We start from the raw sequence: 27976 nt of genomic DNA, 5'->3' as shown, positions 1-27976 counted from the left end.
GTAATCAAATTGGTTATTCCCACGGTCGTATAGGACTCAACTCCAATTCAGCGCAACCAAGTACATCATTTTTTAAATTTTTCATCTTATACGTGAATTTATATTTTCCATAAAAATACACTTTTGGAAAGTTATGATGATTTTCAAATTCCTTCAAATCTATCCCTAATGTAATGTATGCGCCCTGAAAAATTTGAAAATTAATTGCTACACATACATAATTGATGTTAAAGTATATACATGCGTAGTATGTACTTTACATAAGTGCAAATTCAATAATATTGATTAAAAGATAAATGTTTATCAAAATAATTTTTAGACTATACTTAGTTAAATTTGGTTTTAAATAGTCAAAACTGTTAATAATTAGATAGGTTATAGTATTGTATAAGGTATTATAATATTATTTTCTTGAATTTAAAATTGTCACATTTATTCAAAACATATTAAAAATAAAATATATAAATTATTGTCAAACATTACCGGTGGAATTGGACGGTTTGTTTTAGGAGAGTTAAATGCTTTCATAATTGAATACCACGCGTATCCACAGATCATTTTAAAACTACTACATGCGTTCTTTGATATATACACAATTGAATTTGTTTTCCAACTACCAGTTAAACTCCAAGATGCAGCGTTTAAATCAAGCTTTTTTAGTTTAGTTTTAGTTATAAAAATAACATTTACAAGTCAAGTTAAATTTAAAGTTATTTCATCTTAATCATAAATTTAAATTATTTAGTAATTAAAACTTTTAGTATAAAATAATCAAATAAGAAAATCCAATAAATATGAATATCTTTACTATAATCATTTTTATGAATACTTTATTTCAATAATATAGCCGAGTATTATATAAGTGTTCTACAGTATGAATGATTGACAGTTGTGAATTATAAAATACAATCATTCATTTAGAGCAATTGATATAAATAAGCTGTAGCCTCTAAAAGTTTCCAGGTATATGAATGCATTTGTGCGATTAAATGTAATAATGATCCCAAACAAATATGGAAGCTTCAGTAGGCCTAATTTTTAATAAATGTAATAATCTTCAAATAGAGATAGATAATAATATATGTACAAATAAAACACACCCTAAAGAAATTGCAAATTATTTCAATGATTATTTTGCTAAAATAATTACTAATAAATTCTAATGAATTGAACAATTTAACTTTAAACAACAATGATGAGATAACATCTCACCAATCGATGTACTTAAGAATAACAAATCTAAAAGAAATTAAAAATATAGTATCATTTCTAAAAGGAGGCACCGCTCCTAGACATAATAATATTTCTACTGAAATGGTAAACATTTTTGAAAATGAAGCACTTATGCCACTAGTTGAAATAATAAATTACATAATAAACGATGGTATGATCCCTGACAGTTTTGAAATATCAATAACATAATAGACTCACGTCTATCAAAACAAGGAAACATCCTTACTGGTAGACGTTGCAGTGTAACTTTAAAATATCAATACTATGTAAATAATTCTAAACTGATAAATAAATATTCATTATTATTATTATTATTATATACTATAATTATTTAGAATAGAATCTCGTAATTTTTTTTTTTTTTTAGTATAATTTGTATGGAAATAATTGTATTAATATACTTTTTTATACAAAATAAATTGTGTTACATAAATTTTATTTCTCTATATGCATGAATACATTTTTTAATCATAGATTTATTTTCATATGTTCATAATGTCTTCAGTAAAATGTTGATTAGGTTGATAATGATAATATTGTTTGTTGATAATAAAAAGTAGAAAATTTGAAAAGTTTAAAATTGTTAGGTTGTCTTTATTTTCGGGACGATTTAGTCATTATAATTATATCTGTCTACAGTTTTAAATCATACAACAGTGATATTAAGACACACACTAAGTTTTTCTGGGTATTATATTTTCATATTTCAAATAATATAATTTATACTACAATATTGTTTCAAGCCAAATCTCGTATTTTTTAAAAAATTATTTGTATAGAAATATTTTTTATTCTATTTTTTTTTATTTAGGATAAATTGTTTTACATATTTTTTACTGCTGTGTGTGCATGAATTATTACCATAAATAGCTGTTCATACTTCCGATGTCCTACTGTAAAATTCACTCTAGGTTAACACCTAGTTGTACATACCTATAAACCCATCTATTTTAAAAATATATCTTTGTTGGGTCAAAATAAGCTTAAAATGTTTTAAAATTTTACCTTTTTTTTAATTTTAATTTTAATTTATTTTTTAGATTCTGAATGAAGTGAGGAATGTATTTATTTTACAATATTGTTTTTTTTTTTTTTTTGGTGTGTTTCATCACGTTTTGAAAAAACAATGCTTTATTTTTGACTTTAGCCCCTCTTTGAATAGGAAAATCATTTTCTACATTTTGTATCTTAAACGACACTCTTAAAAAAATAATAACTATAAATACTATAAGTAAGTTAAAACAAATTTTTGGCCAAATCCATTTTATTATGCGGTGCATCGTTAAATTATATTCCAATAAATAAAATAGCTCAATCTTAAGTACCTAGTTGAGAAAGTATATATTATATGTTTCAATTATATTAAATATTTACTTATTATAAGACTATCGTTAAAAGGTACCAAAAATGTAAAATGTCTTTAACCTCAGTTATATTTGATATTCTTTTACTGAAATATAGATTAATTTGTAATGAATTTAACGATTGGCAAGGATATATTCTCTCAAACACTGTACGATATTCTCCCAGTAATGAGTGTGAATCACATATATATTTTATTAGAAATATCATAAATAATCATTGATAATCATTAATAATAATAACCATGATCATTATAGTAATATTAGAAAATATGAATAAAATGTTAAAAAACAATTAACAGTTTTTTATTTTACCAAAGGCAAATTTAGCATAAAAACGTTTTTCGATTTAACCAAATAAAAAAATCCAATAAAAACGAAAACTTTATTTTAGTATTATCATTTTTATTAATACTTTATTTCAATAATATAATCAAGTATTATATAAGTGTTGTAGTATGAATGATTGACAGTTATGAGTTATAAAATACAATCATTCTTTTAGAGCAATTGACATGATTCAGCTGTGGCCTTAGTTTCCGGACATATGAATGTAATTTTGTAATTGAATTTGATATGAAAAAAATTAAAAGGTTTTTTCGGAAATTAAATTTTTATGCTTTAAATAATACAATTGGTACTACGATTATTTCAAATAAAATCTCGTATTTCTTTATCGTTACTTATATTGTAAAATAAAATATTGAATACATTTTGTTGTAGTAAATTATTTTATTTATTGAAGACACTAATTGTTAGTTGATTTTTAGAATTTGTAAGTTGTTCAGAGCAAAGTTGTGATCAAAATAAACTTAGTGGAGGGGGCTATCTTTGCACTAGCCCCCCATTTTTACCAAATTACACCGGCCAAATTGTAAATTGTTTAGCTTAATTTGTAAATAATTGTAAGTCGATCAGAGCAAAGTTGTGACTGAAGTAAATTTAGTGGATGGACCAAATTCAGTGAAGTTGGCCCCCCACAGTAGTCGATCGATCCTGGATCGGTGCTAATATTTTGTAAGTATTTCGCAACAATTTGCAAACATATTTGTTACCTATCTCACAACTACCAATTTAGTTTAAGTTTCAAACTTCTCGTATTCTCTAATTTATAAATTTTATAGAATTATTGAAAATTGAGTTTAGCTAATTGAAAATCCTTTTTTGTATTTTTGCGAATTTTTCAATCTTTCATATTCTAAAAAATTAATTATTATTTTTATATATAGATATACCTGAAAATGCTGTACATATTTAAAATATACCTACCAGTCAACCAGGCAAAGTTGGTTAAAAAGATTGAAAAAAAAAAATCATTTTTATAAATATATAAATATAATTGCAAATTGTTCGCTACTACAAAAATTCTATTTAATATCATTTAATCATCACATATCATGCTACTGCTATTATGATAGATATTAAAACATGATTCTTTAATAAATAAAGTGTCTCAATAAAATATTAAAGAGCTACATTGTAATTTTCAAGTATGAGACCATGAATTTTAATGAATTTATTGGATATTTTGCAGAATTAAGGGAATACCATCCTTTTGTCCTGATATTCAGGTATTATCAATGATTTTCAAGGAGTATTGTCCTTAACACCTAGATACTCAAGGGATTATATGGGATTTATTGATGAATTTAGTGGCCAATACCAATTTTTTCATGAAAATTGTGACTTTTAAGTTTTGAAACAACGAATTTCAAGGTATTTAATGGAATTTTTTGAGGATTTTAGTTTTTCGTCTTTTGGTCTATATTTTTCATGCATTATGTTCCCTGTAACAATGAATTTCAAGGAATTTAAAGGTTATTTAAAGGAATTAAGGTAGTACAATTCTTCATTACCAAGATATTTAAATATTTGTTGTGTCTTATTAAGGAATTTTTTAAACTACGCCAATATACTGAATGCATTAAAGAATTCATTGGTTACTTTTCAATAATTTTCAAGGATTATAGGCCCTGTAACCATGATATTCGAGGGAGTTTTTGAGGATTCCTTACTAAATAAAGTGTCTCAATAAAATATTAACGAGGAACATTGTAATTTTAAAGTTTTGATACGATGAATTTCAGATGATTTATTAGAGTTATTTAAGAAATTAAGTATTAATAGTCTTTTGGTCAATAGTTTTCATGCATAATATGCACTGATAGCATGATATTCAAAGAAATTTTTTAGGATTCCTTAATGAATAATGTAACACATTAAAATATTAACAAGAAACATTACAATTTTAAAGTTTCGAGACAATGATTTTCAGAAGATTTATTGGAGTTTTTTAAGAAATAATGTATTAATTGTATTTGATTAATTGTTTTCATGGATTATAGGCCCTGAAACAAGATATTCAAGGGACTTTTTGAGGATTCTTTAATAAATAAAATGTCTCAATAAATTATTAACAAAGAAAATTGTAATTTTAAAGTTTTGATACGATGAATTTCACAAGGATTATTAGAGTTATTTAAGAAATAAAGTATTATTCGTCTTTTGGTCAATAGTTTTAATGCATAATATGCACTGACAGCATGATATTTAAAGAAATTTTTTAGGATTCTTTAATGAATAATGTAACACATTAAAATATTAACGAGGAACATTGTAATTTTCAAGTTTTGAGACCATGAATTTTAATGAATTTAATGGATATTTTGCAGAATTAAGGGAAAATCTTACTTTTGTCTTGATATTCAAGTATTGTTAATGACTTTCAAGGTGAATTTTCCTTAACACCTAGATACTCAAGGGATTATATGGGATTTATTGATGAATTTAGTGGCCAACACCAATTTTTTCATGAAAACTGTGACTTTTAAGTTTTTAAACCACGAATTTCAAGGTATTTAATGGAATTTATTGAGGATTCTTTAATAAAAAATGTGGCCCAATAAAATATTAACAATGAAAATTGTAAATTTCAAGTTTGATACCATGAAATATAATGAATTTAATGGATATTTTTGTGGATTTTAGTATGTTTCGACTATTGGTCTATATATTTCATGCATGATTTGCCCTGATTTCATGATATTCAATGAACTTTTTGAGGCTTCCTTAATGAATAATGTAACACATTAAAATATTAACAAGAAACATTACAATTTTAAAGTTTCGAGACAATGATTTTCAGAAGATTTATTGGAGTTTTTAAGAAATAAAGTATTAATTGTATTTGATCAATAGTTTTCATGGATTATAGGCCCTGAAACAAGATATTCAAGGGACTTTTTGAGGATTCTTTAATAAATAAAATGTCTCAATAAATTATTAACAAAGAAAATTGTAATTTTAATGTTTTGAAACCACGAATTTCAAGGTATTTAATGGAATTTTTTGAGGATTCTTTAATAAAAAAAGTGGCTCAATAAAATATTAACAATGAAAATTGTAATTTTCAATTTTGATACCATTAAATACAATGAATTTAATGGATATTTTTGTGGATTTTAGTATGTTTCGACTATTGGTCTATATATTTCATGCATGATTTGCCCTGATTTCATGATATTCAATGAACTTTTTGAGGCTTCCTTAATGAATAATGTAACACATTGAAATATTAATAAGAAACATTACAATTTTAAAGTTTCGAGACAATGAATTTCAGAAGATTTATTGGAGTTTTTTAAGAATTAAAGTATCAATCGTCTTTTGATCAATAGTTTTCATGGATTATAGGCCCTGTAACCATGATATTCGAGGGAGTTTTTGAGGATTCTTTAATAAATAAAGTGTCTCAATCAAATATTAAAGAGCTACATTGTAATTTTCAAGTATGAGACCATGAATTTTAATGAATTTATTGGATATTTTGCAGAATTAAGGGAAAATCATACTTTTGTCTTGATATTCAAGTATTGTCAATGACTCTCAAGGAGAATTGTCCTTAACACCTAGATACTCACGCGATTATATGGGTTTTATTGATGAATATAGTGTCCCATACCAAATTTTTCATGAAAATTTTGACTTTTAAGTTTTGAAACAACAAATTTCAAGGTATTTAATGGAATTTTTTGAGGATTTTAGTTTTTCGTCTTTTGGTCTATATTTTTCATGCATTATGTTCCCTGTAACAATGAATTTCAAGGAATTTAAAGGTTATTTAAAGGAATTAAGGTAGTACAATTCTTCATTACCAAGATATTTAAATATTTGTTGTGTCTTATTAAGGAATTTTTTAAACTACGCCAATATACTGAATGCATTAAAGAATTCATTGGTTACTTTTCAATAATTTTCAAGGATTATAGGCCCTGTAACCATGATATTCGAGGGAGTTTTTGAGGATTCCTTACTAAATAAAGTGTCTCAATAAAATATTAACGAGGAACATTGTAATTTTAAAGTTTTGATACGATGAATTTCAGATGATTTATTAGAGTTATTTAAGAAATTAAGTATTAATAGTCTTTTGGTCAATAGTTTTCATGCATAATATGCACTGATAGCATGATATTCAAAGAAATTTTTTAGGATTCCTTAATGAATAATGTAACACATTAAAATATTAACAAGAAACATTACAATTTTAAAGTTTCGAGACAATGATTTTCAGAAGATTTATTGGAGTTTTTTAAGAAATAATGTATTAATTGTATTTGATTAATTGTTTTCATGGATTATAGGCCCTGAAACAAGATATTCAAGGGACTTTTTGAGGATTCTTTAATAAATAAAATGTCTCAATAAATTATTAACAAAGAAAATTGTAATTTTAAAGTTTTGATACGATGAATTTCACAAGGATTATTAGAGTTATTTAAGAAATAAAGTATTATTCGTCTTTTGGTCAATAGTTTTAATGCATAATATGCACTGACAGCATGATATTTAAAGAAATTTTTTAGGATTCTTTAATGAATAATGTAACACATTAAAATATTAACGAGGAACATTGTAATTTTCAAGTTTTGAGACCATGAATTTTAATGAATTTAATGGATATTTTGCAGAATTAAGGGAAAATCTTACTTTTGTCTTGATATTCAAGTATTGTTAATGACTTTCAAGGTGAATTTTCCTTAACACCTAGATACTCAAGGGATTATATGGGATTTATTGATGAATTTAGTGGCCAACACCAATTTTTTCATGAAAACTGTGACTTTTAAGTTTTTAAACCACGAATTTCAAGGTATTTAATGGAATTTATTGAGGATTCTTTAATAAAAAATGTGGCCCAATAAAATATTAACAATGAAAATTGTAAATTTCAAGTTTGATACCATGAAATACAATGAATTTAATGGATATTTTTGTGGATTTTAGTATGTTTCGACTATTGGTCTATATATTTCATGCATGATTTGCCCTGATTTCATGATATTCAATGAACTTTTTGAGGCTTCCTTAATGAATAATGTAACACATTGAAATATTAATAAGAAACATTACAATTTTAAAGTTTTGAGACAATGAATTTCAGAAGATTTATTGGAGTTTTTTAAGAAATAATGTATTAATTGTATTTGATCAATAGTTTTCATGGATTATAGGCCCTGAAACAAGATATTCAAGGGACTTTTTGAGGATTCTTTAATAAATAAAATGTCTCAATAAATTATTAACAAAGAAAATTGTAATTTTAATGTTTTGAAACCACGAATTTCAAGGTATTTAATGGAATTTTTTGAGGATTCTTTAATAAAAAAAGTGGCTCAATAAAATATTAACAATGAAAATTGTAATTTTCAATTTTGATACCATTAAATACAATGAATTTAATGGATATTTTTGTGGATTTTAGTATGTTTCGACTATTGGTCTATATATTTCATGCATGATTTGCCCTGATTTCATGATATTCAATGAACTTTTTGAGGCTTCCTTAATGAATAATGTAACACATTGAAATATTAATAAGAAACATTACAATTTTAAAGTTTCGAGACAATGAATTTCAGAAGATTTATTGGAGTTTTTTAAGAATTAAAGTATCAATCGTCTTTTGATCAATAGTTTTCATGGATTATAGGCCCTGTAACCATGATATTCGAGGGAGTTTTTGAGGATTCTTTAATAAATAAAGTGTCTCAATCAAATATTAAAGAGCTACATTGTAATTTTCAAGTATGAGACCATGAATTTTAATGAATTTATTGGATATTTTGCAGAATTAAGGGAAAATCATACTTTTGTCTTGATATTCAAGTATTGTCAATGACTCTCAAGGAGAATTGTCCTTAACACCTAGATACTCACGCGATTATATGGGTTTTATTGATGAATATAGTGTCCCATACCAAATTTTTCATGAAAATTTTGACTTTTAAGTTTTGAAACAACAAATTTCAAGGTATTTAATGGAATTTTTTGAGGATTTTAGTTTTTCGTCTTTTGGTCTATATTTTTCATGCATTATGTTCCCTGTAACAATGAATTTCAAGGAATTTAAAGGTTATTTAAAGGAATTAAGGTAGTACAATTCTTCATTACCAAGATATTTAAATATTTGTTGTGTCTTATTAAGGAATTTTTTAAACTACGCCAATATACTGAATGCATTAAAGAATTCATTGGTTACTTTTCAATAATTTTCAAGGATTATAGGCCCTGTAACCATGATATTCGAGGGAGTTTTTGAGGATTCCTTACTAAATAAAGTGTCTCAATAAAATATTAACGAGGAACATTGTAATTTTAAAGTTTTGATACGATGAATTTCAGATGATTTATTAGAGTTATTTAAGAAATTAAGTATTAATAGTCTTTTGGTCAATAGTTTTCATGCATAATATGCACTGATAGCATGATATTCAAAGAAATTTTTTAGGATTCCTTAATGAATAATGTAACACATTAAAATATTAACAAGAAACATTACAATTTTAAAGTTTCGAGACAATGATTTTCAGAAGATTTATTGGAGTTTTTTAAGAAATAATGTATTAATTGTATTTGATTAATTGTTTTCATGGATTATAGGCCCTGAAACAAGATATTCAAGGGACTTTTTGAGGATTCTTTAATAAATAAAATGTCTCAATAAATTATTAACAAAGAAAATTGTAATTTTAAAGTTTTGATACGATGAATTTCACAAGGATTATTAGAGTTATTTAAGAAATAAAGTATTATTCGTCTTTTGGTCAATAGTTTTAATGCATAATATGCACTGACAGCATGATATTTAAAGAAATTTTTTAGGATTCTTTAATGAATAATGTAACACATTAAAATATTAACGAGGAACATTGTAATTTTCAAGTTTTGAGACCATGAATTTTAATGAATTTAATGGATATTTTGCAGAATTAAGGGAAAATCTTACTTTTGTCTTGATATTCAAGTATTGTTAATGACTTTCAAGGTGAATTTTCCTTAACACCTAGATACTCAAGGGATTATATGGGATTTATTGATGAATTTAGTGGCCAACACCAATTTTTTCATGAAAACTGTGACTTTTAAGTTTTTAAACCACGAATTTCAAGGTATTTAATGGAATTTATTGAGGATTCTTTAATAAAAAATGTGGCCCAATAAAATATTAACAATGAAAATTGTAAATTTCAAGTTTGATACCATGAAATATAATGAATTTAATGGATATTTTTGTGGATTTTAGTATGTTTCGACTATTGGTCTATATATTTCATGCATGATTTGCCCTGATTTCATGATATTCAATGAACTTTTTGAGGCTTCCTTAATGAATAATGTAACACATTAAAATATTAACAAGAAACATTACAATTTTAAAGTTTCGAGACAATGATTTTCAGAAGATTTATTGGAGTTTTTTAAGAAATAAAGTATTAATTGTATTTGATCAATAGTTTTCATGGATTATAGGCCCTGAAACAAGATATTCAAGGGACTTTTTGAGGATTCTTTAATAAATAAAATGTCTCAATAAATTATTAACAAAGAAAATTGTAATTTTAATGTTTTGAAACCACGAATTTCAAGGTATTTAATGGAATTTTTTGAGGATTCTTTAATAAAAAAAGTGGCTCAATAAAATATTAACAATGAAAATTGTAATTTTCAATTTTGATACCATTAAATACAATGAATTTAATGGATATTTTTGTGGATTTTAGTATGTTTCGACTATTGGTCTATATATTTCATGCATGATTTGCCCTGATTTCATGATATTCAATGAACTTTTTGAGGCTTCCTTAATGAATAATGTAACACATTGAAATATTAATAAGAAACATTACAATTTTAAAGTTTCGAGACAATGATTTTCAGAAGATTTATTGGAGTTTTTTAAGAATTAAAGTATCAATCGTCTTTTGATCAATAGTTTTCATGGATTATAGGCCCTGTAACCATGATATTCGAGGGAGTTTTTGAGGATTCTTTAATAAATAAAGTCTCTCAATCAAATATTAAAGAGCTACATTGTAATTTTCAAGTATGAGACCATGAATTTTAATGAATTTATTGGATATTTTGCAGAATTAAGGGAAAATCATACTTTTGTCTTGATATTCAAGTATTGTCAATGACTCTCAAGGAGAATTGTCCTTAACACCTAGATACTCACGCGATTATATGGGTTTTATTGATGAATATAGTGTCCCATACCAAATTTTTCATGAAAATTTTGACTTTTAAGTTTTGAAACAACAAATTTCAAGGTATTTAATGGAATTTTTTGAGGATTTTAGTTTTTCGTCTTTTGGTCTATATTTTTCATGCATTATGTTCCCTGTAACAATGAATTTCAAGGAATTTAAAGGTTATTTAAAGGAATTAAGGTAGTACAATTCTTCATTACCAAGATATTTAAATATTTGTTGTGTCTTATTAAGGAATTTTTTAAACTACGCCAATATACTGAATGCATTAAAGAATTCATTGGTTACTTTTCAATAATTTTCAAGGATTATAGGCCCTGTAACCATGATATTCGAGGGAGTTTTTGAGGATTCCTTACTAAATAAAGTGTCTCAATAAAATATTAACGAGGAACATTGTAATTTTAAAGTTTTGATACGATGAATTTCAGATGATTTATTAGAGTTATTTAAGAAATTAAGTATTAATAGTCTTTTGGTCAATAGTTTTCATGCATAATATGCACTGATAGCATGATATTCAAAGAAATTTTTTAGGATTCCTTAATGAATAATGTAACACATTAAAATATTAACAAGAAACATTACAATTTTAAAGTTTCGAGACAATGATTTTCAGAAGATTTATTGGAGTTTTTTAAGAAATAATGTATTAATTGTATTTGATTAATTGTTTTCATGGATTATAGGCCCTGAAACAAGATATTCAAGGGACTTTTTGAGGATTCTTTAATAAATAAAATGTCTCAATAAATTATTAACAAAGAAAATTGTAATTTTAAAGTTTTGATACGATGAATTTCACAAGGATTATTAGAGTTATTTAAGAAATAAAGTATTATTCGTCTTTTGGTCAATAGTTTTAATGCATAATATGCACTGACAGCATGATATTTAAAGAAATTTTTTAGGATTCTTTAATGAATAATGTAACACATTAAAATATTAACGAGGAACATTGTAATTTTCAAGTTTTGAGACCATGAATTTTAATGAATTTAATGGATATTTTGCAGAATTAAGGGAAAATCTTACTTTTGTCTTGATATTCAAGTATTGTTAATGACTTTCAAGGTGAATTTTCCTTAACACCTAGATACTCAAGGGATTATATGGGATTTATTGATGAATTTAGTGGCCAACACCAATTTTTTCATGAAAACTGTGACTTTTAAGTTTTTAAACCACGAATTTCAAGGTATTTAATGGAATTTATTGAGGATTCTTTAATAAAAAAAGTGGCTCAATAAAATATTAACATAGAAATTTGTAATTTTAACGTTTTGAGACTATGAATTACAAAGGATTTAATGGATAATTTGTGAATTTAGTTTTTTTCTTTTTTTATCTTTTAATTTCAAGGATTATTGGCCCCGATACCATTCTATCCAAGGGACTTTTTGAGGATTCTTTAATAAATAAAATGTCTCAATAAATTATTAACAAAGAAAATTGTAATTTTAATGTATTGAAACCACGAATTTCAAGGTATTTATTGGAATTTTTTGAGGGTTCTTTAATAAAAAAAGTGGCCCAATAAAATATTAACAATGAAAATTGTAATTTTCAAGTATGAGACCATGAATTTTAATGAATTTATTGAATATTTTCAGAATTAAGGGAAAATCATACTTTTGTCTTGATATTCAAGTATTGTCAATGACTCTCAAGGAGAATTGTCCTTAACACCTAGATACTCACGCGATTATATGGGTTTTATTGATGAATATAGTGTCCCATACCAAATTTTTCATGAAAATTGTGACTTATAAGTTTTGAAACAACGAATTTCAAGGTATTTAATGGAATTTTTTGAGGATTTTAGTTTTTCGTCTTTTGGTCTATATTTTTCATGCATTATGTTCCCTGTAACAATGAATTTCAAGGAATTTAAAGGTTATTTAAAGGAATTAAGGTAGTACAATTCTTCTTTACCAAGATATTTAAATATTTGTTGTGTCTTATTAAGGAATTTTTTAAACTACGCCAATATACTGAATGCATTAAAGAATTCATTGGTTACTTTTCAATAATTTTCAAGGATTATAGGCCCTGTAACCATGATATTCGAGGGAGTTTTTGAGGATTCCTTACTAAATAAAGTGTCTCAATAAAATATTAACGAGGAACATTGTAATTTTAAAGTTTTGATACGATGAATTTCAGAAGATTTATTAGAGTTATTTAAGAAATTAAGTATTAATAGTCTTTTGGTCAATAGTTTTCATGCATAATATGCACTGATAGCATGATATTCAAAAAAATTTTTTAGGATTCCTTAATGAATAATGTAACACATTAAAATATTAACAAGAAACATTACAATTTTAAAGTTTCTAGACAATGATTTTCAGAAGATTTATTGGAGTTTTTTAAGAAATAATGTATTAATTGTATTTGATTAATTGTTTTCATGGATTATAGGCCCTGAAACAAGATATTCAAGGGACTTTTTGAGGATTCTTTAATAAATAAAATGTCTCAATAAATTATTAACAAAGAAAATTGTAATTTTAATGTTTTGAAACCATGAATTTCAAGGTATTTAATGGAATTTTTTGAGGATTCTTTAATAAAAAATGTGGCCCAATAAAATATTAACAATGAAAATTGTAAATTTCAAGTTTGATACCATGAAATACAATGAATTTAATGGATATTTTTGTGGATTTTAGTATGTTTCGACTATTGGTCTATATATTTCATGCATGATTTGCCCTGATTTCATGATATTCAATGAACTTTTTGAGGCTTTCTTAATGAATAATGTAACACATTGAAATATTAATAAGAAACATTACAATTTTAAAGTTTCGAGACAATGAATTTCAGAAGATTTATTGGAGTTTTTAAGAAATAAAGTATTAATCGTCATTTGATCAATAGTTTTCATGGATTATAGGCCCTGAAACAAGATATTCAAGGGACTTTTTGAGGATTCTTTAATAAATAAAATGTCTCAATAAATTATTAACAAAGAAAATTGTAATTTTAAAGTTTTGATACGATGAATTTCAGAAGGATTATTAGAGTTATTTAAGAAATAAAGTATTATTCGTCTTTTGGTCAATAGTTTTAATGCATAATATGCACTGATAGCATGATATTCAAAAAAATTTTTTAGGATTCCTTAATGAATAATGTAACACATTAAAATATTAACAAGAAACATTACAATTTTAAAGTTTCGAGACAATGATTTTCAGAAGATTTATTGGAGTTTTTTAAGAAATAATGTATTAATTGTATTTGATTAATTGTTTTCATGGATTATAGGCCCTGAAACAAGATATTCAAGGGACTTTTTGAGGATTCTTTAATAAATAAAATGTCTCAATAAATTATTAACAAAGAAAATTGTAATTTTAATGTTTTGAAACCACGAATTTCAAGGTATTTAATGGAATTTTTTGAGGATTCTTTAATAAAAAATGTGGCCCAATAAAATATTAACAATGAAAATTGTAAATTTCAAGTTTGATACCATGAAATACAATGAATTTAATGGATATTTTTGTGGATTTTAGTATGTTTCGACTATTGGTCTATATATTTCATGCATGATTAGCCCTGATTTCATGATATTCAATGAACTTTTTGAGGCTTCCTTAATGAATAATGTAACACATTGAAATATTAATAAGAAACATTACAATTTTAAAGTTTCGAGACAATGATTTTCAGAAGATTTATTGGAGTTTTTTAAGAAATAAAGTATTAATCGTCTTTTGATCAATAGTTTTCATGGATTATAGGCCCTGAAACAAGATATTCAAGGGACTTTTTGAGGATTCTTTAATAAATAAAATGTCTCAATAAATTATTAACAAAGATAATTGTAATTTTAAAGTTTTGATACGATGAATTTCAGAAGGATTATTAGAGTTATTTAAGAAATAAAGTATTATTCGTCTTTTGGTCAATAGTTTTAATGCAAAATATGCACTGATAGCATGATATTTAAAGAAATTTTTTAGGATTCTTTAATGAATAATGTAACACATTAAAATATTAACGAGGAACATTGTAATTTTCAAGTTTTGAGACCATGAATTTTAATGAATTTAATGGATATTTTGCAGAATTAAGGGAAAATCGTACTTTTGTCTTGATATTCAAGTATTGTCAATGACTTTCAAGGTGAATTGTCCTTAACACCTAGATACTCAAGGGATTATATGGGATTTATTGATGAATTTAGTGGCCAACACCAATTTTTTCATGAAAACTGTGACTTTTAAGTTTTGAAACCACGAATTTCAAGGTATTTAATGGAATTTATTGAGGATTCTTTAATAAAAAAAGTGGCTCAATAAAATATTAACATAAAAATTGTAATTTTAATGTTTTGAGACTATGAATTACAAAGGATTTAATGGATAATTTGTGAATTTAGTTTTTCTCTTTTTTTGATCTTTTAATTTCAAGGATTATTGTCCCCGATACCATTCTATCCAAGGGACTTTTTGAGGATTCTTTAATAAATAAAATGTCTTAATAAATTATTAACAAAGAAAATTGTAATTTTAATGTATTGAAACCACGAATTTCAAGGTATTTATTGGAATTTTTTGAGGATTCTTTAATAAAAAAAGTGGCCCAATAAAATATTAACAATGAAAATTGTAAATTTCAATTTTGATACCATTAAATACAATGAATTTAATGGATATTTTTGTGGATTTTAGTATGTTTCGACTATTGGTCTATATATTTCATGCATGATTTGCCCTGATTTCATGATATTCAATGACCTTTTTGAGGCTTCCTTAATGAATAATGTAACACATTGAAATATTAATAAGAAACATTACAATTTTAAAGTTTCGAGACAATGAATTTCAGAAGATTTATTGGAGTTTTTTAAGAAATAAAGTATTAATCGTCATTTGATCAATAGTTTTCATGGATTCTAGGCCCTGTAACCATGATATTCGAGGGAGTTTTTGAGGATTCTTTAATAAATAAAGTTTCTCAATCAAATATTAAAGAGCTACATTGTAATTTTCAAGTTTGAGACCATGAATTTTAATGAATTTGTTGGATATTTTGCAGAATTAAGGGAAAATCATACGTTTGTCTTGATATACAAGTATTGTCAATGACTTTCAAGGAGAATTGTCCTTAAAACCTAGATACTCAAGCGATTATATGGGTTTTATTGATGAATATAGTGTCCCATACCAATTTTTTCATGAAAATTGTGACTTTTAAGTTTTGAAACAACGAATTTCAAGGTATTTAATGGAACTTTTTGAGGATTTTAGTTTTTCGTCTTTTGGTCTATATTTTTCAGGCATTATGTTCCCTGATACAATGAATTTCAAGAAATTTAAAGGTTATTTAAAGGAATTAAGGTAGTACAATTCTTCTTTACCAAGATATTTAAATATTTTTTGTGTTTTATTAAGGAATTTTTTAAACTACGCCAATATACTGAATGCATTAAAGAATTCATTGGTTACTTTTCAATAATTTTCAAGGATTATAGGCCCTGTAACCATGATATTCGAGGGAGTTTTTGAGGATTCCTTACTAAATAAAGTGTCTCAATAAAATATTAACGAGGAACATTGTAATTTTAAAGTTTTGATACGATGAATTTCAGAAGATTTATTAGAGTTATTTAAGAAATAAAGTATTTATCGTCTTTTGGTCAATAGTTTTCATGCATAATATGCACTGATAGCATGATATTCAAAGAAATTTTTTAGGATTCCTTAATGAATAATGTAACACATTAAAATATTAACGAGGAACATTGTAATTTTCAAGTTTGATACCATGAATTACAAAGGATTTAATGGATAATTTGTGAATTTAGTTTTTTTCTTTTTATGGTCTTTTAATTTCAAGGATTATTGGCCCCGATACCATTCTATCCAAGGGACTTTTTGAGGATTCTTTAATAAATAAAATGTCTTAATAAATTATTAACAAAGAAAATTGTAATTTTAATGTTTTGAAACCACGAATTTCAAGGTATGTAATGGAATTTTTTGAGGATTCTTTAATAAAAAATGTGGCCCAATAAAATATTAACAATGAAAATTGTAAATTTCAAGTTTGATACCATGAAATACAATGAATTTAATGGATATTTTTGTGGATTTTAGTATGTTTCGACTATTGGTCTATATATTTCATGCATGATTTGCCCTGATTTCATGATATTCAATGAACTTTTTGAGGCTTCCTTAATGAATAATGTAACACATTGAAATATTAATAAGAAACATTACAATTTTAAAGTTTCGAGACAATGATTTTCAGAAGATTTATTGGAGTTTTTTAAGAAATAAAGTATTAATCGTCTTTTGATCAATAGTTTTCATGGATTATAGGCCCTGAAACAAGATATTCAAGGGACTTTTTGAGGATTCTTTAATAAATAAAATGTCTCAATAAATTATTAACAAAGATAATTGTAATTTTAAAGTTTTGATACGATGAATTTCAGAAGGATTATTAGAGTTATTTAAGAAATAAAGTATTATTCGTCTTTTGGTCAATAGTTTTAATGCAAAATATGCACTGATAGCATGATATTTAAAGAAATTTTTTAGGATTCTTTAATGAATAATGTAACACATTAAAATATTAACGAGGAACATTGTAATTTTCAAGTTTTGAGACCATGAATTTTAATGAATTTAATGGATATTTTGCAGAATTAAGGGAAAATCGTACTTTTGTCTTGATATTCAAGTATTGTCAATGACTTTCAAGGTGAATTGTCCTTAACACCTAGATACTCAAGGGATTATATGGGATTTATTGATGAATTTAGTGGCCAACACCAATTTTTTCATGAAAACTGTGACTTTTAAGTTTTGAAACCACGAATTTCAAGGTATTTAATGGAATTTATTGAGGATTCTTTAATAAAAAAAGTGGCTCAATAAAATATTAACATAAAAATTGTAATTTTAATGTTTTGAGACTATGAATTACAAAGGATTTAATGGATAATTTGTGAATTTAGTTTTTCTCTTTTTTTGATCTTTTAATTTCAAGGATTATTGTCCCCGATACCATTCTATCCAAGGGACTTTTTGAGGATTCTTTAATAAATAAAATGTCTTAATAAATTATTAACAAAGAAAATTGTAATTTTAATGTATTGAAACCACGAATTTCAAGGTATTTATTGGAATTTTTTGAGGATTCTTTAATAAAAAAAGTGGCCCAATAAAATATTAACAATGAAAATTGTAAATTTCAATTTTGATACCATTAAATACAATGAATTTAATGGATATTTTTGTTGATTTTAGTATGTTTCGACTATTGGTCTATATATTTCATGCATGATTTGCCCTGATTTCATGATATTCAATGACCTTTTTGAGGCTTCCTTAATGAATAATGTAACACATTGAAATATTAATAAGAAACATTACAATTTTAAAGTTTCGAGACAATGAATTTCAGAAGATTTATTGGAGTTTTTTAAGAAATAAAGTATTAATCGTCATTTGATCAATAGTTTTCATGGATTCTAGGCCCTGTAACCATGATATTCGAGGGAGTTTTTGAGGATTCTTTAATAAATAAAGTTTCTCAATCAAATATTAAAGAGCTACATTGTAATTTTCAAGTTTGAGACCATGAATTTTAATGAATTTGTTGGATATTTTGCAGAATTAAGGGAAAATCATACGTTTGTCTTGATATACAAGTATTGTCAATGACTTTCAAGGAGAATTGTCCTTAAAACCTAGATACTCAAGCGATTATATGGGTTTTATTGATGAATATAGTGTCCCATACCAATTTTTTCATGAAAATTGTGACTTTTAAGTTTTGAAACAACGAATTTCAAGGTATTTAATGGAACTTTTTTGAGGATTTTAGTTTTTCGTCTTTTGGTCTATATTTTTCAGGCATTATGTTCCCTGATACAATGAATTTCAAGAAATTTAAAGGTTATTTAAAGGAATTAAGGTAGTACAATTCTTCTTTACCAAGATATTTAAATATTTTTTGTGTTTTATTAAGGAATTTTTTAAACTACGCCAATATACTGAATGCATTAAAGAATTCATTGGTTACTTTTCAATAATTTTCAAGGATTATAGGCCCTGTAACCATGATATTCGAGGGAGTTTTTGAGGATTCCTTACTAAATAAAGTGTCTCAATAAAATATTAACGAGGAACATTGTAATTTTAAAGTTTTGATACGATGAATTTCAGAAGATTTATTAGAGTTATTTAAGAAATAAAGTATTTATCGTCTTTTGGTCAATAGTTTTCATGCATAATATGCACTGATAGCATGATATTCAAAGAAATTTTTTAGGATTCCTTAATGAATAATGTAACACATTAAAATATTAACGAGGAACATTGTAATTTTCAAGTTTGATACCATGAATTACAAAGGATTTAATGGATAATTTGTGAATTTAGTTTTTTTCTTTTTATGGTCTTTTAATTTCAAGGATTATTGGCCCCGATACCATTCTATCCAAGGGACTTTTTGAGGATTCTTTAATAAATAAAATGTCTTAATAAATTATTAACAAAGAAAATTGTAATTTTAATGTTTTGAAACCACGAATTTCAAGGTATGTAATGGAATTTTTTGAGGATTCTTTAATAAAAAATGTGGCCCAATAAAATATTAACAATGAAAATTGTAAATTTCAAGTTTGATACCATGAAATACAATGAATTTAATGGATATTTTTGTGGATTTTAGTATGTTTCGACTATTGGTCTATATATTTCATGCATGATTTGCCCTGATTTCATGATATTCAATGAACTTTTTGAGGCTTCCTTAATGAATAATGTAACACATTGAAATATTAATAAGAAACATTACAATTTTAAAGTTTTGAGACAATGAATTTCAGAAGATTTATTGGAGTTTTTTAAGAAATAATGTATTAATTGTATTTGATCAATAGTTTTCATGGATTATAGGCCCTGAAACAAGATATTCAAGGGACTTTTTGAGGATTCTTTAATAAATAAAATGTCTCAATAAATTATTAACAAAGAAAATTGTAATTTTAATGTTTTGAAACCACGAATTTCAAGGTATGTAATGGAATTTTTTGAGGATTCTTTAATAAAAAATGTGGCCCAATAAAATATTAACAATGAAAATTGTAAATTTCAAGTTTGATACCATGAAATACAATGAATTTAATGGATATTTTTGTGGATTTTAGTATGTTTCGACTATTGGTCTATATATTTCATGCATGATTAGCCCTGATTTCATGATATTCAATGAACTTTTTGAGGCTTCCTTAATGAATAATGTAACACATTGAAATATTAATAAGAAACATTACAATTTTAAAGTTTCGAGACAATGATTTTCAGAAGATTTATTGGAGTTTTTTAAGAAATAAAGTATTAATCGTCTTTTGATCAATAGTTTTCATGGATTATAGGCCCTGAAACAAGATATTCAAGGGACTTTTTGAGGATTCTTTAATAAATAAAATGTCTCAATAAATTATTAACAAAGATAATTGTAATTTTAAAGTTTTGATACGATGAATTTCAGAAGGATTATTAGAGTTATTTAAGAAATAAAGTATTATTCGTCTTTTGGTCAATAGTTTTAATGCAAAATATGCACTGATAGCATGATATTTAAAGAAATTTTTTAGGATTCTTTAATGAATAATGTAACACATTAAAATATTAACGAGGAACATTGTAATTTTCAAGTTTTGAGACCATGAATTTTAATGAATTTAATGGATATTTTGCAGAATTAAGGGAAAATCGTACTTTTGTCTTGATATTCAAGTATTGTCAATGACTTTCAAGGTGAATTGTCCTTAACACCTAGATACTCAAGGGATTATATGGGATTTATTGATGAATTTAGTGGCCAACACCAATTTTTTCATGAAAACTGTGACTTTTAAGTTTTGAAACCACGAATTTCAAGGTATTTAATGGAATTTATTGAGGATTCTTTAATAAAAAAAGTGGCTCAATAAAATATTAACATAAAAATTGTAATTTTAATGTTTTGAGACTATGAATTACAAAGGATTTAATGGATAATTTGTGAATTTAGTTTTTCTCTTTTTTTGATCTTTTAATTTCAAGGATTATTGTCCCCGATACCATTCTATCCAAGGGACTTTTTGAGGATTCTTTAATAAATAAAATGTCTTAATAAATTATTAACAAAGAAAATTGTAATTTTAATGTATTGAAACCACGAATTTCAAGGTATTTATTGGAATTTTTTGAGGATTCTTTAATAAAAAAAGTGGCCCAATAAAATATTAACAATGAAAATTGTAAATTTCAATTTTGATACCATTAAATACAATGAATTTAATGGATATTTTTGTGGATTTTAGTATGTTTCGACTATTGGTCTATATATTTCATGCATGATTTGCCCTGATTTCATGATATTCAATGACCTTTTTGAGGCTTCCTTAATGAATAATGTAACACATTGAAATATTAATAAGAAACATTACAATTTTAAAGTTTCGAGACAATGAATTTCAGAAGATTTATTGGAGTTTTTTAAGAAATAAAGTATTAATCGTCATTTGATCAATAGTTTTCATGGATTCTAGGCCCTGTAACCATGATATTCGAGGGAGTTTTTGAGGATTCTTTAATAAATAAAGTTTCTCAATCAAATATTAAAGAGCTACATTGTAATTTTCAAGTTTGAGACCATGAATTTTAATGAATTTGTTGGATATTTTGCAGAATTAAGGGAAAATCATACGTTTGTCTTGATATACAAGTATTGTCAATGACTTTCAAGGAGAATTGTCCTTAAAACCTAGATACTCAAGCGATTATATGGGTTTTATTGATGAATATAGTGTCCCATACCAATTTTTTCATGAAAATTGTGACTTTTAAGTTTTGAAACAACGAATTTCAAGGTATTTAATGGAACTTTTTTGAGGATTTTAGTTTTTCGTCTTTTGGTCTATATTTTTCAGGCATTATGTTCCCTGATACAATGAATTTCAAGAAATTTAAAGGTTATTTAAAGGAATTAAGGTAGTACAATTCTTCTTTACCAAGATATTTAAATATTTTTTGTGTTTTATTAAGGAATTTTTTAAACTACGCCAATATACTGAATGCATTAAAGAATTCATTGGTTACTTTTCAATAATTTTCAAGGATTATAGGCCCTGTAACCATGATATTCGAGGGAGTTTTTGAGGATTCCTTACTAAATAAAGTGTCTCAATAAAATATTAACGAGGAACATTGTAATTTTAAAGTTTTGATACGATGAATTTCAGAAGATTTATTAGAGTTATTTAAGAAATAAAGTATTTATCGTCTTTTGGTCAATAGTTTTCATGCATAATATGCACTGATAGCATGATATTCAAAGAAATTTTTTAGGATTCCTTAATGAATAATGTAACACATTAAAATATTAACGAGGAACATTGTAATTTTCAAGTTTGATACCATGAATTACAAAGGATTTAATGGATAATTTGTGAATTTAGTTTTTTTCTTTTTATGGTCTTTTAATTTCAAGGATTATTGGCCCCGATACCATTCTATCCAAGGGACTTTTTGAGGATTCTTTAATAAATAAAATGTCTTAATAAATTATTAACAAAGAAAATTGTAATTTTAATGTTTTGAAACCACGAATTTCAAGGTATGTAATGGAATTTTTTGAGGATTCTTTAATAAAAAATGTGGCCCAATAAAATATTAACAATGAAAATTGTAAATTTCAAGTTTGATACCATGAAATACAATGAATTTAATGGATATTTTTGTGGATTTTAGTATGTTTCGACTATTGGTCTATATATTTCATGCATGATTTGCCCTGATTTCATGATATTCAATGAACTTTTTGAGGCTTCCTTAATGAATAATGTAACACATTGAAATATTAATAAGAAACATTACAATTTTAAAGTTTCGAGACAATGATTTTCAGAAGATTTATTGGAGTTTTTTAAGAAATAAAGTATTAATCGTCTTTTGATCAATAGTTTTCATGGATTATAGGCCCTGAAACAAGATATTCAAGGGACTTTTTGAGGATTCTTTAATAAATAAAATGTCTCAATAAATTATTAACAAAGATAATTGTAATTTTAAAGTTTTGATACGATGAATTTCAGAAGGATTATTAGAGTTATTTAAGAAATAAAGTATTATTCGTCTTTTGGTCAATAGTTTTAATGCAAAATATGCACTGATAGCATGATATTTAAAGAAATTTTTTAGGATTCTTTAATGAATAATGTAACACATTAAAATATTAACGAGGAACATTGTAATTTTCAAGTTTTGAGACCATGAATTTTAATGAATTTAATGGATATTTTGCAGAATTAAGGGAAAATCGTACTTTTGTCTTGATATTCAAGTATTGTCAATGACTTTCAAGGTGAATTGTCCTTAACACCTAGATACTCAAGGGATTATATGGGATTTATTGATGAATTTAGTGGCCAACACCAATTTTTTCATGAAAACTGTGACTTTTAAGTTTTGAAACCACGAATTTCAAGGTATTTAATGGAATTTATTGAGGATTCTTTAATAAAAAAAGTGGCTCAATAAAATATTAACATAAAAATTGTAATTTTAATGTTTTGAGACTATGAATTACAAAGGATTTAATGGATAATTTGTGAATTTAGTTTTTCTCTTTTTTTGATCTTTTAATTTCAAGGATTATTGTCCCCGATACCATTCTATCCAAGGGACTTTTTGAGGATTCTTTAATAAATAAAATGTCTTAATAAATTATTAACAAAGAAAATTGTAATTTTAATGTATTGAAACCACGAATTTCAAGGTATTTATTGGAATTTTTTGAGGATTCTTTAATAAAAAAAGTGGCCCAATAAAATATTAACAATGAAAATTGTAAATTTCAATTTTGATACCATTAAATACAATGAATTTAATGGATATTTTTGTGGATTTTAGTATGTTTCGACTATTGGTCTATATATTTCATGCATGATTTGCCCTGATTTCATGATATTCAATGACCTTTTTGAGGCTTCCTTAATGAATAATGTAACACATTGAAATATTAATAAGAAACATTACAATTTTAAAGTTTCGAGACAATGAATTTCAGAAGATTTATTGGAGTTTTTTAAGAAATAAAGTATTAATCGTCATTTGATCAATAGTTTTCATGGATTCTAGGCCCTGTAACCATGATATTCGAGGGAGTTTTTGAGGATTCTTTAATAAATAAAGTTTCTCAATCAAATATTAAAGAGCTACATTGTAATTTTCAAGTTTGAGACCATGAATTTTAATGAATTTGTTGGATATTTTGCAGAATTAAGGGAAAATCATACGTTTGTCTTGATATACAAGTATTGTCAATGACTTTCAAGGAGAATTGTCCTTAAAACCTAGATACTCAAGCGATTATATGGGTTTTATTGATGAATATAGTGTCCCATACCAATTTTTTCATGAAAATTGTGACTTTTAAGTTTTGAAACAACGAATTTCAAGGTATTTAATGGAACTTTTTTGAGGATTTTAGTTTTTCGTCTTTTGGTCTATATTTTTCAGGCATTATGTTCCCTGATACAATGAATTTCAAGAAATTTAAAGGTTATTTAAAGGAATTAAGGTAGTACAATTCTTCTTTACCAAGATATTTAAATATTTTTTGTGTTTTATTAAGGAATTTTTTAAACTACGCCAATATACTGAATGCATTAAAGAATTCATTGGTTACTTTTCAATAATTTTCAAGGATTATAGGCCCTGTAACCATGATATTCGAGGGAGTTTTTGAGGATTCCTTACTAAATAAAGTGTCTCAATAAAATATTAACGAGGAACATTGTAATTTTAAAGTTTTGATACGATGAATTTCAGAAGATTTATTAGAGTTATTTAAGAAATAAAGTATTTATCGTCTTTTGGTCAATAGTTTTCATGCATAATATGCACTGATAGCATGATATTCAAAGAAATTTTTTAGGATTCCTTAATGAATAATGTAACACATTAAAATGTTAACGAGGAACATTGTAATTTTCAAGTTTGATACCATGAATTACAAAGGATTTAATGGATAATTTGTGAATTTAGTTTTTTTCTTTTTATGGTCTTTTAATTTCAAGGATTATTGGCCCCGATACCATTCTATCCAAGGGACTTTTTGAGGATTCTTTAATAAATAAAATGTCTCAATAAATTATTAACAAAGAAAATTGTAATTTTAATGTTTTGAAACCACGAATTTCAAGGTATTTAATGGAGTTTTTTGAGGATTCTTTAATAAAAAATGTGGCCCAATAAAATATTAACAATGAATATTGTAAATTTCAAGTTTGATACCATGAAATACAATGAATTTAATGGATATTTTTGTGGATTTTAGTATGTTTCGACTATTGGTCTATATATTTCATGCATGATTTGCCCTGATTTCATGATATTCAATGAACTTTTTGAGGCTTCCTTAATGAATAATGTAACACATTGAAATATTAATAAGAAACATTACAATTTTAAAGTTTCGAGACAATGAATTTCAGAAGATTTATTGGAGTTTTTTAAGAAATAAAGTATTAATCGTCTTTTGATCAATAGTTTTCATGGATTATAGGCCCTGATACATGATATTCAAGGGACTTTTTGAGGATTCTTTAATAAATAAAATGTCTCAATAAAATATTAACAAAGAAAATTGTAATTTTAAAGTTTTGATACGATGAATTTCAGAAGGATTATTAGAGTGGTTTAAGAAATAAAGTATTAATCGTCTTTTGATCAATAGTTTTCATGGATTATAGGCCCTGAAACAAGATATTCAAGGGACTTTTTAAGGATGCTTCAATAAATAAAGTGTCCCAATAAAATATTAACATAGAAAATTGTAATTTTAACGTTTTGAGACTATGAATTACAAAGGATTTAATGGATAATTTGTGAATTTAGTTTTTTTCTTTTTTTGGTCTTTTAATTTCAAGGATTATTGGCCCCGATACCATTCTGTCCAAGGGACTTTTTGAGGATTCTTTAATAAATAAAGTGTCTCAATAAAATATTAAAGAGCTACATTGTAATATTCAAGTTTGAGACCATGAATTTTAATGAATTTATTGGATATTTTGCAGAACTTAATTCTAATTTATTAAAGAATTTAGTGGCCAATACCAATTTTTTCATGAAAACTGTGACTTTTAAGTTTTGAAATAACAAGTTTCAAGGTATTTAATGGAATTTTTTGAGGATTTTAGTTTTTCGTCTTTTGGTCTATATTTTTCATGCATTATGTTCCCTGATACAACGAATTTCAAGGAATTTAAAGGTTATTTAAAGGAATTAAGGTAGTACAACTCTCCTTTACCAAGATATTTAAATATTTTTTGTGTCTTATTAAGGAATTTTTTGAACTATGCCAATATACTGAATGCATTAAAGAATTCATTGGTTACTTGTCAATAATTTTCAAGGATTATAGGCCCTGTAACCATGATATTCGAGGGAGTTTTTGAGGATTCTTTAATAAATAAAGTGTCTCAATAAAATATTAACATAGAAAATTGTAATTTTTACGTTTTGAGACTATGAATTACAAAGGATTTAATGGATAATTTGTGAATTTAGTTTTTTTCTTTTTTTGGTCTTTTAATTTCAAGGTTTATTGGTCCTGTACCATTATATTCAAGAGACATTTTGAGGATTCGTTAGAAAATAAAGTTTCTCAATAAAATATTAACAAGGAACATTGTAATTTTAAAGTTTTGAGACGATGAATTTCAGAAGAATTAATGGATTTTTTTATGAAATACAGTATTAATCGTCTTTTGGTCAATAGTTTTCATGGATTATTGACCCTGTAACATGATATTCAAGGGACTTTTGAGGATTCTTAAATAAAAAAAAGTGTCTCAATAAAATATTAACTAGGATATTGTAAGTTTTAAGTTTTGATACCATGAATTTCAAGGAATTTAATGGATATTTTTGTGGATTTTAGTATGTTTCGACTATTGGTCTATATATTTCATGCATGATTTGCCCTGATTTCATGATATTCAAAGAACTTTTTTAGGATTCCTTAATGAATAATGTAACACATTAAAATATTAACAAGGAACATTACAATTTCAAAGTTTTGAGACGAGTTTTTTAAGAAATATTGTATTAGTCGTCTTTTGTTCAATAGTTTTCATGGATTATTGGCACTGATAAAACGGTATTCAAGGAATTTTATGGGTTTTATTGATGAATATACTGTCCCACACCAATATTATCAAGAAAATCGTAATTTTAAAGATTTGAAACTATGAATTTCAAAGGATTTATTCGATATTTTGAGAATTTTAGTTTTATTCATTTTTTGTTCTCTTGTTTTCAAGCATTGATGGCCCTGATAACATGAAAATCAAGGGACTTTTTAAGGATTCTTTAATAAGTATAGTTTCTGAATTAAATATTAACAAGGAACATTGTAATTTTAAAGTTTTGAGACGATTAATTTCAAGGGATTTATCGGATTATTTGAGGAATTATGAAAATTTTATGCTTATTATCCATGATATTAAATTGATTTTTTAGAGAATTTTAGTATTATTTGTCTTTTGGTCTATGACTTTCAAGGATTATTGGCTCTGGTACCAGGATATTCAAGGAACTTTTTGAGGATTCTTTAATAAATAAAGTTTTATTTTATTTATAATAAATTTTAAATTAAAATATATAAGTAAAAACACTAAAAACATTATAATGTAATATTTTATTATTTTGTAGAATTAATTCAAATTGGTTTTTCCTGTGGTCGTATATGACTCAACTTCAATATTTAACAAAGTATTACTTCATCTTTTAAATTTTCCAT

General features: G+C 25.3%; 1 protein-coding gene across 1 annotated transcript; it reads right to left on the bottom strand.

The window, feature by feature from the left end:
* Positions 1–13: 13 nt before the first annotated feature.
* On the bottom strand, positions 14–27976 carry LOC113557824. The gene is made up of 3 exons (XM_026963370.1): positions 27956–27976; positions 484–651; positions 14–184 (listed from the first exon to the last, which is right to left on the bottom strand). Exons 1-3 carry the CDS (start codon positions 27974–27976, stop codon positions 14–16), a joined length of 360 nt encoding a protein of 119 aa, XP_026819171.1.

This window comes from Rhopalosiphum maidis, chromosome 3 (genome assembly GCF_003676215.2).
Source record: "Rhopalosiphum maidis isolate BTI-1 chromosome 3, ASM367621v3, whole genome shotgun sequence".
Taxonomy (NCBI): Eukaryota; Metazoa; Arthropoda; class Insecta; order Hemiptera; family Aphididae; genus Rhopalosiphum; species Rhopalosiphum maidis.
Note: the sequence above shows the minus strand (reverse complement) of the source record. Positions and strands in the feature narration are given on the sequence as shown.

Excerpts from the sequence above, each read along its gene's own strand:
- LOC113557824 (XM_026963370.1), bottom strand. The coding sequence starts at position 27,976 with ATGGAAAATTTAAAAGATGAA. Across the intron at positions 652-27,955 it reads TGGAAAATTTAAAAGATGAA|CTTGATTTAAACGCTGCATC; the intron begins GTAATACTTTGT and ends AAACTAAAAAAG. Across the intron at positions 185-483 it reads CAAACCGTCCAATTCCACCG|GGCGCATACATTACATTAGG; the intron begins GTAATGTTTGAC and ends CAAATTTTTCAG.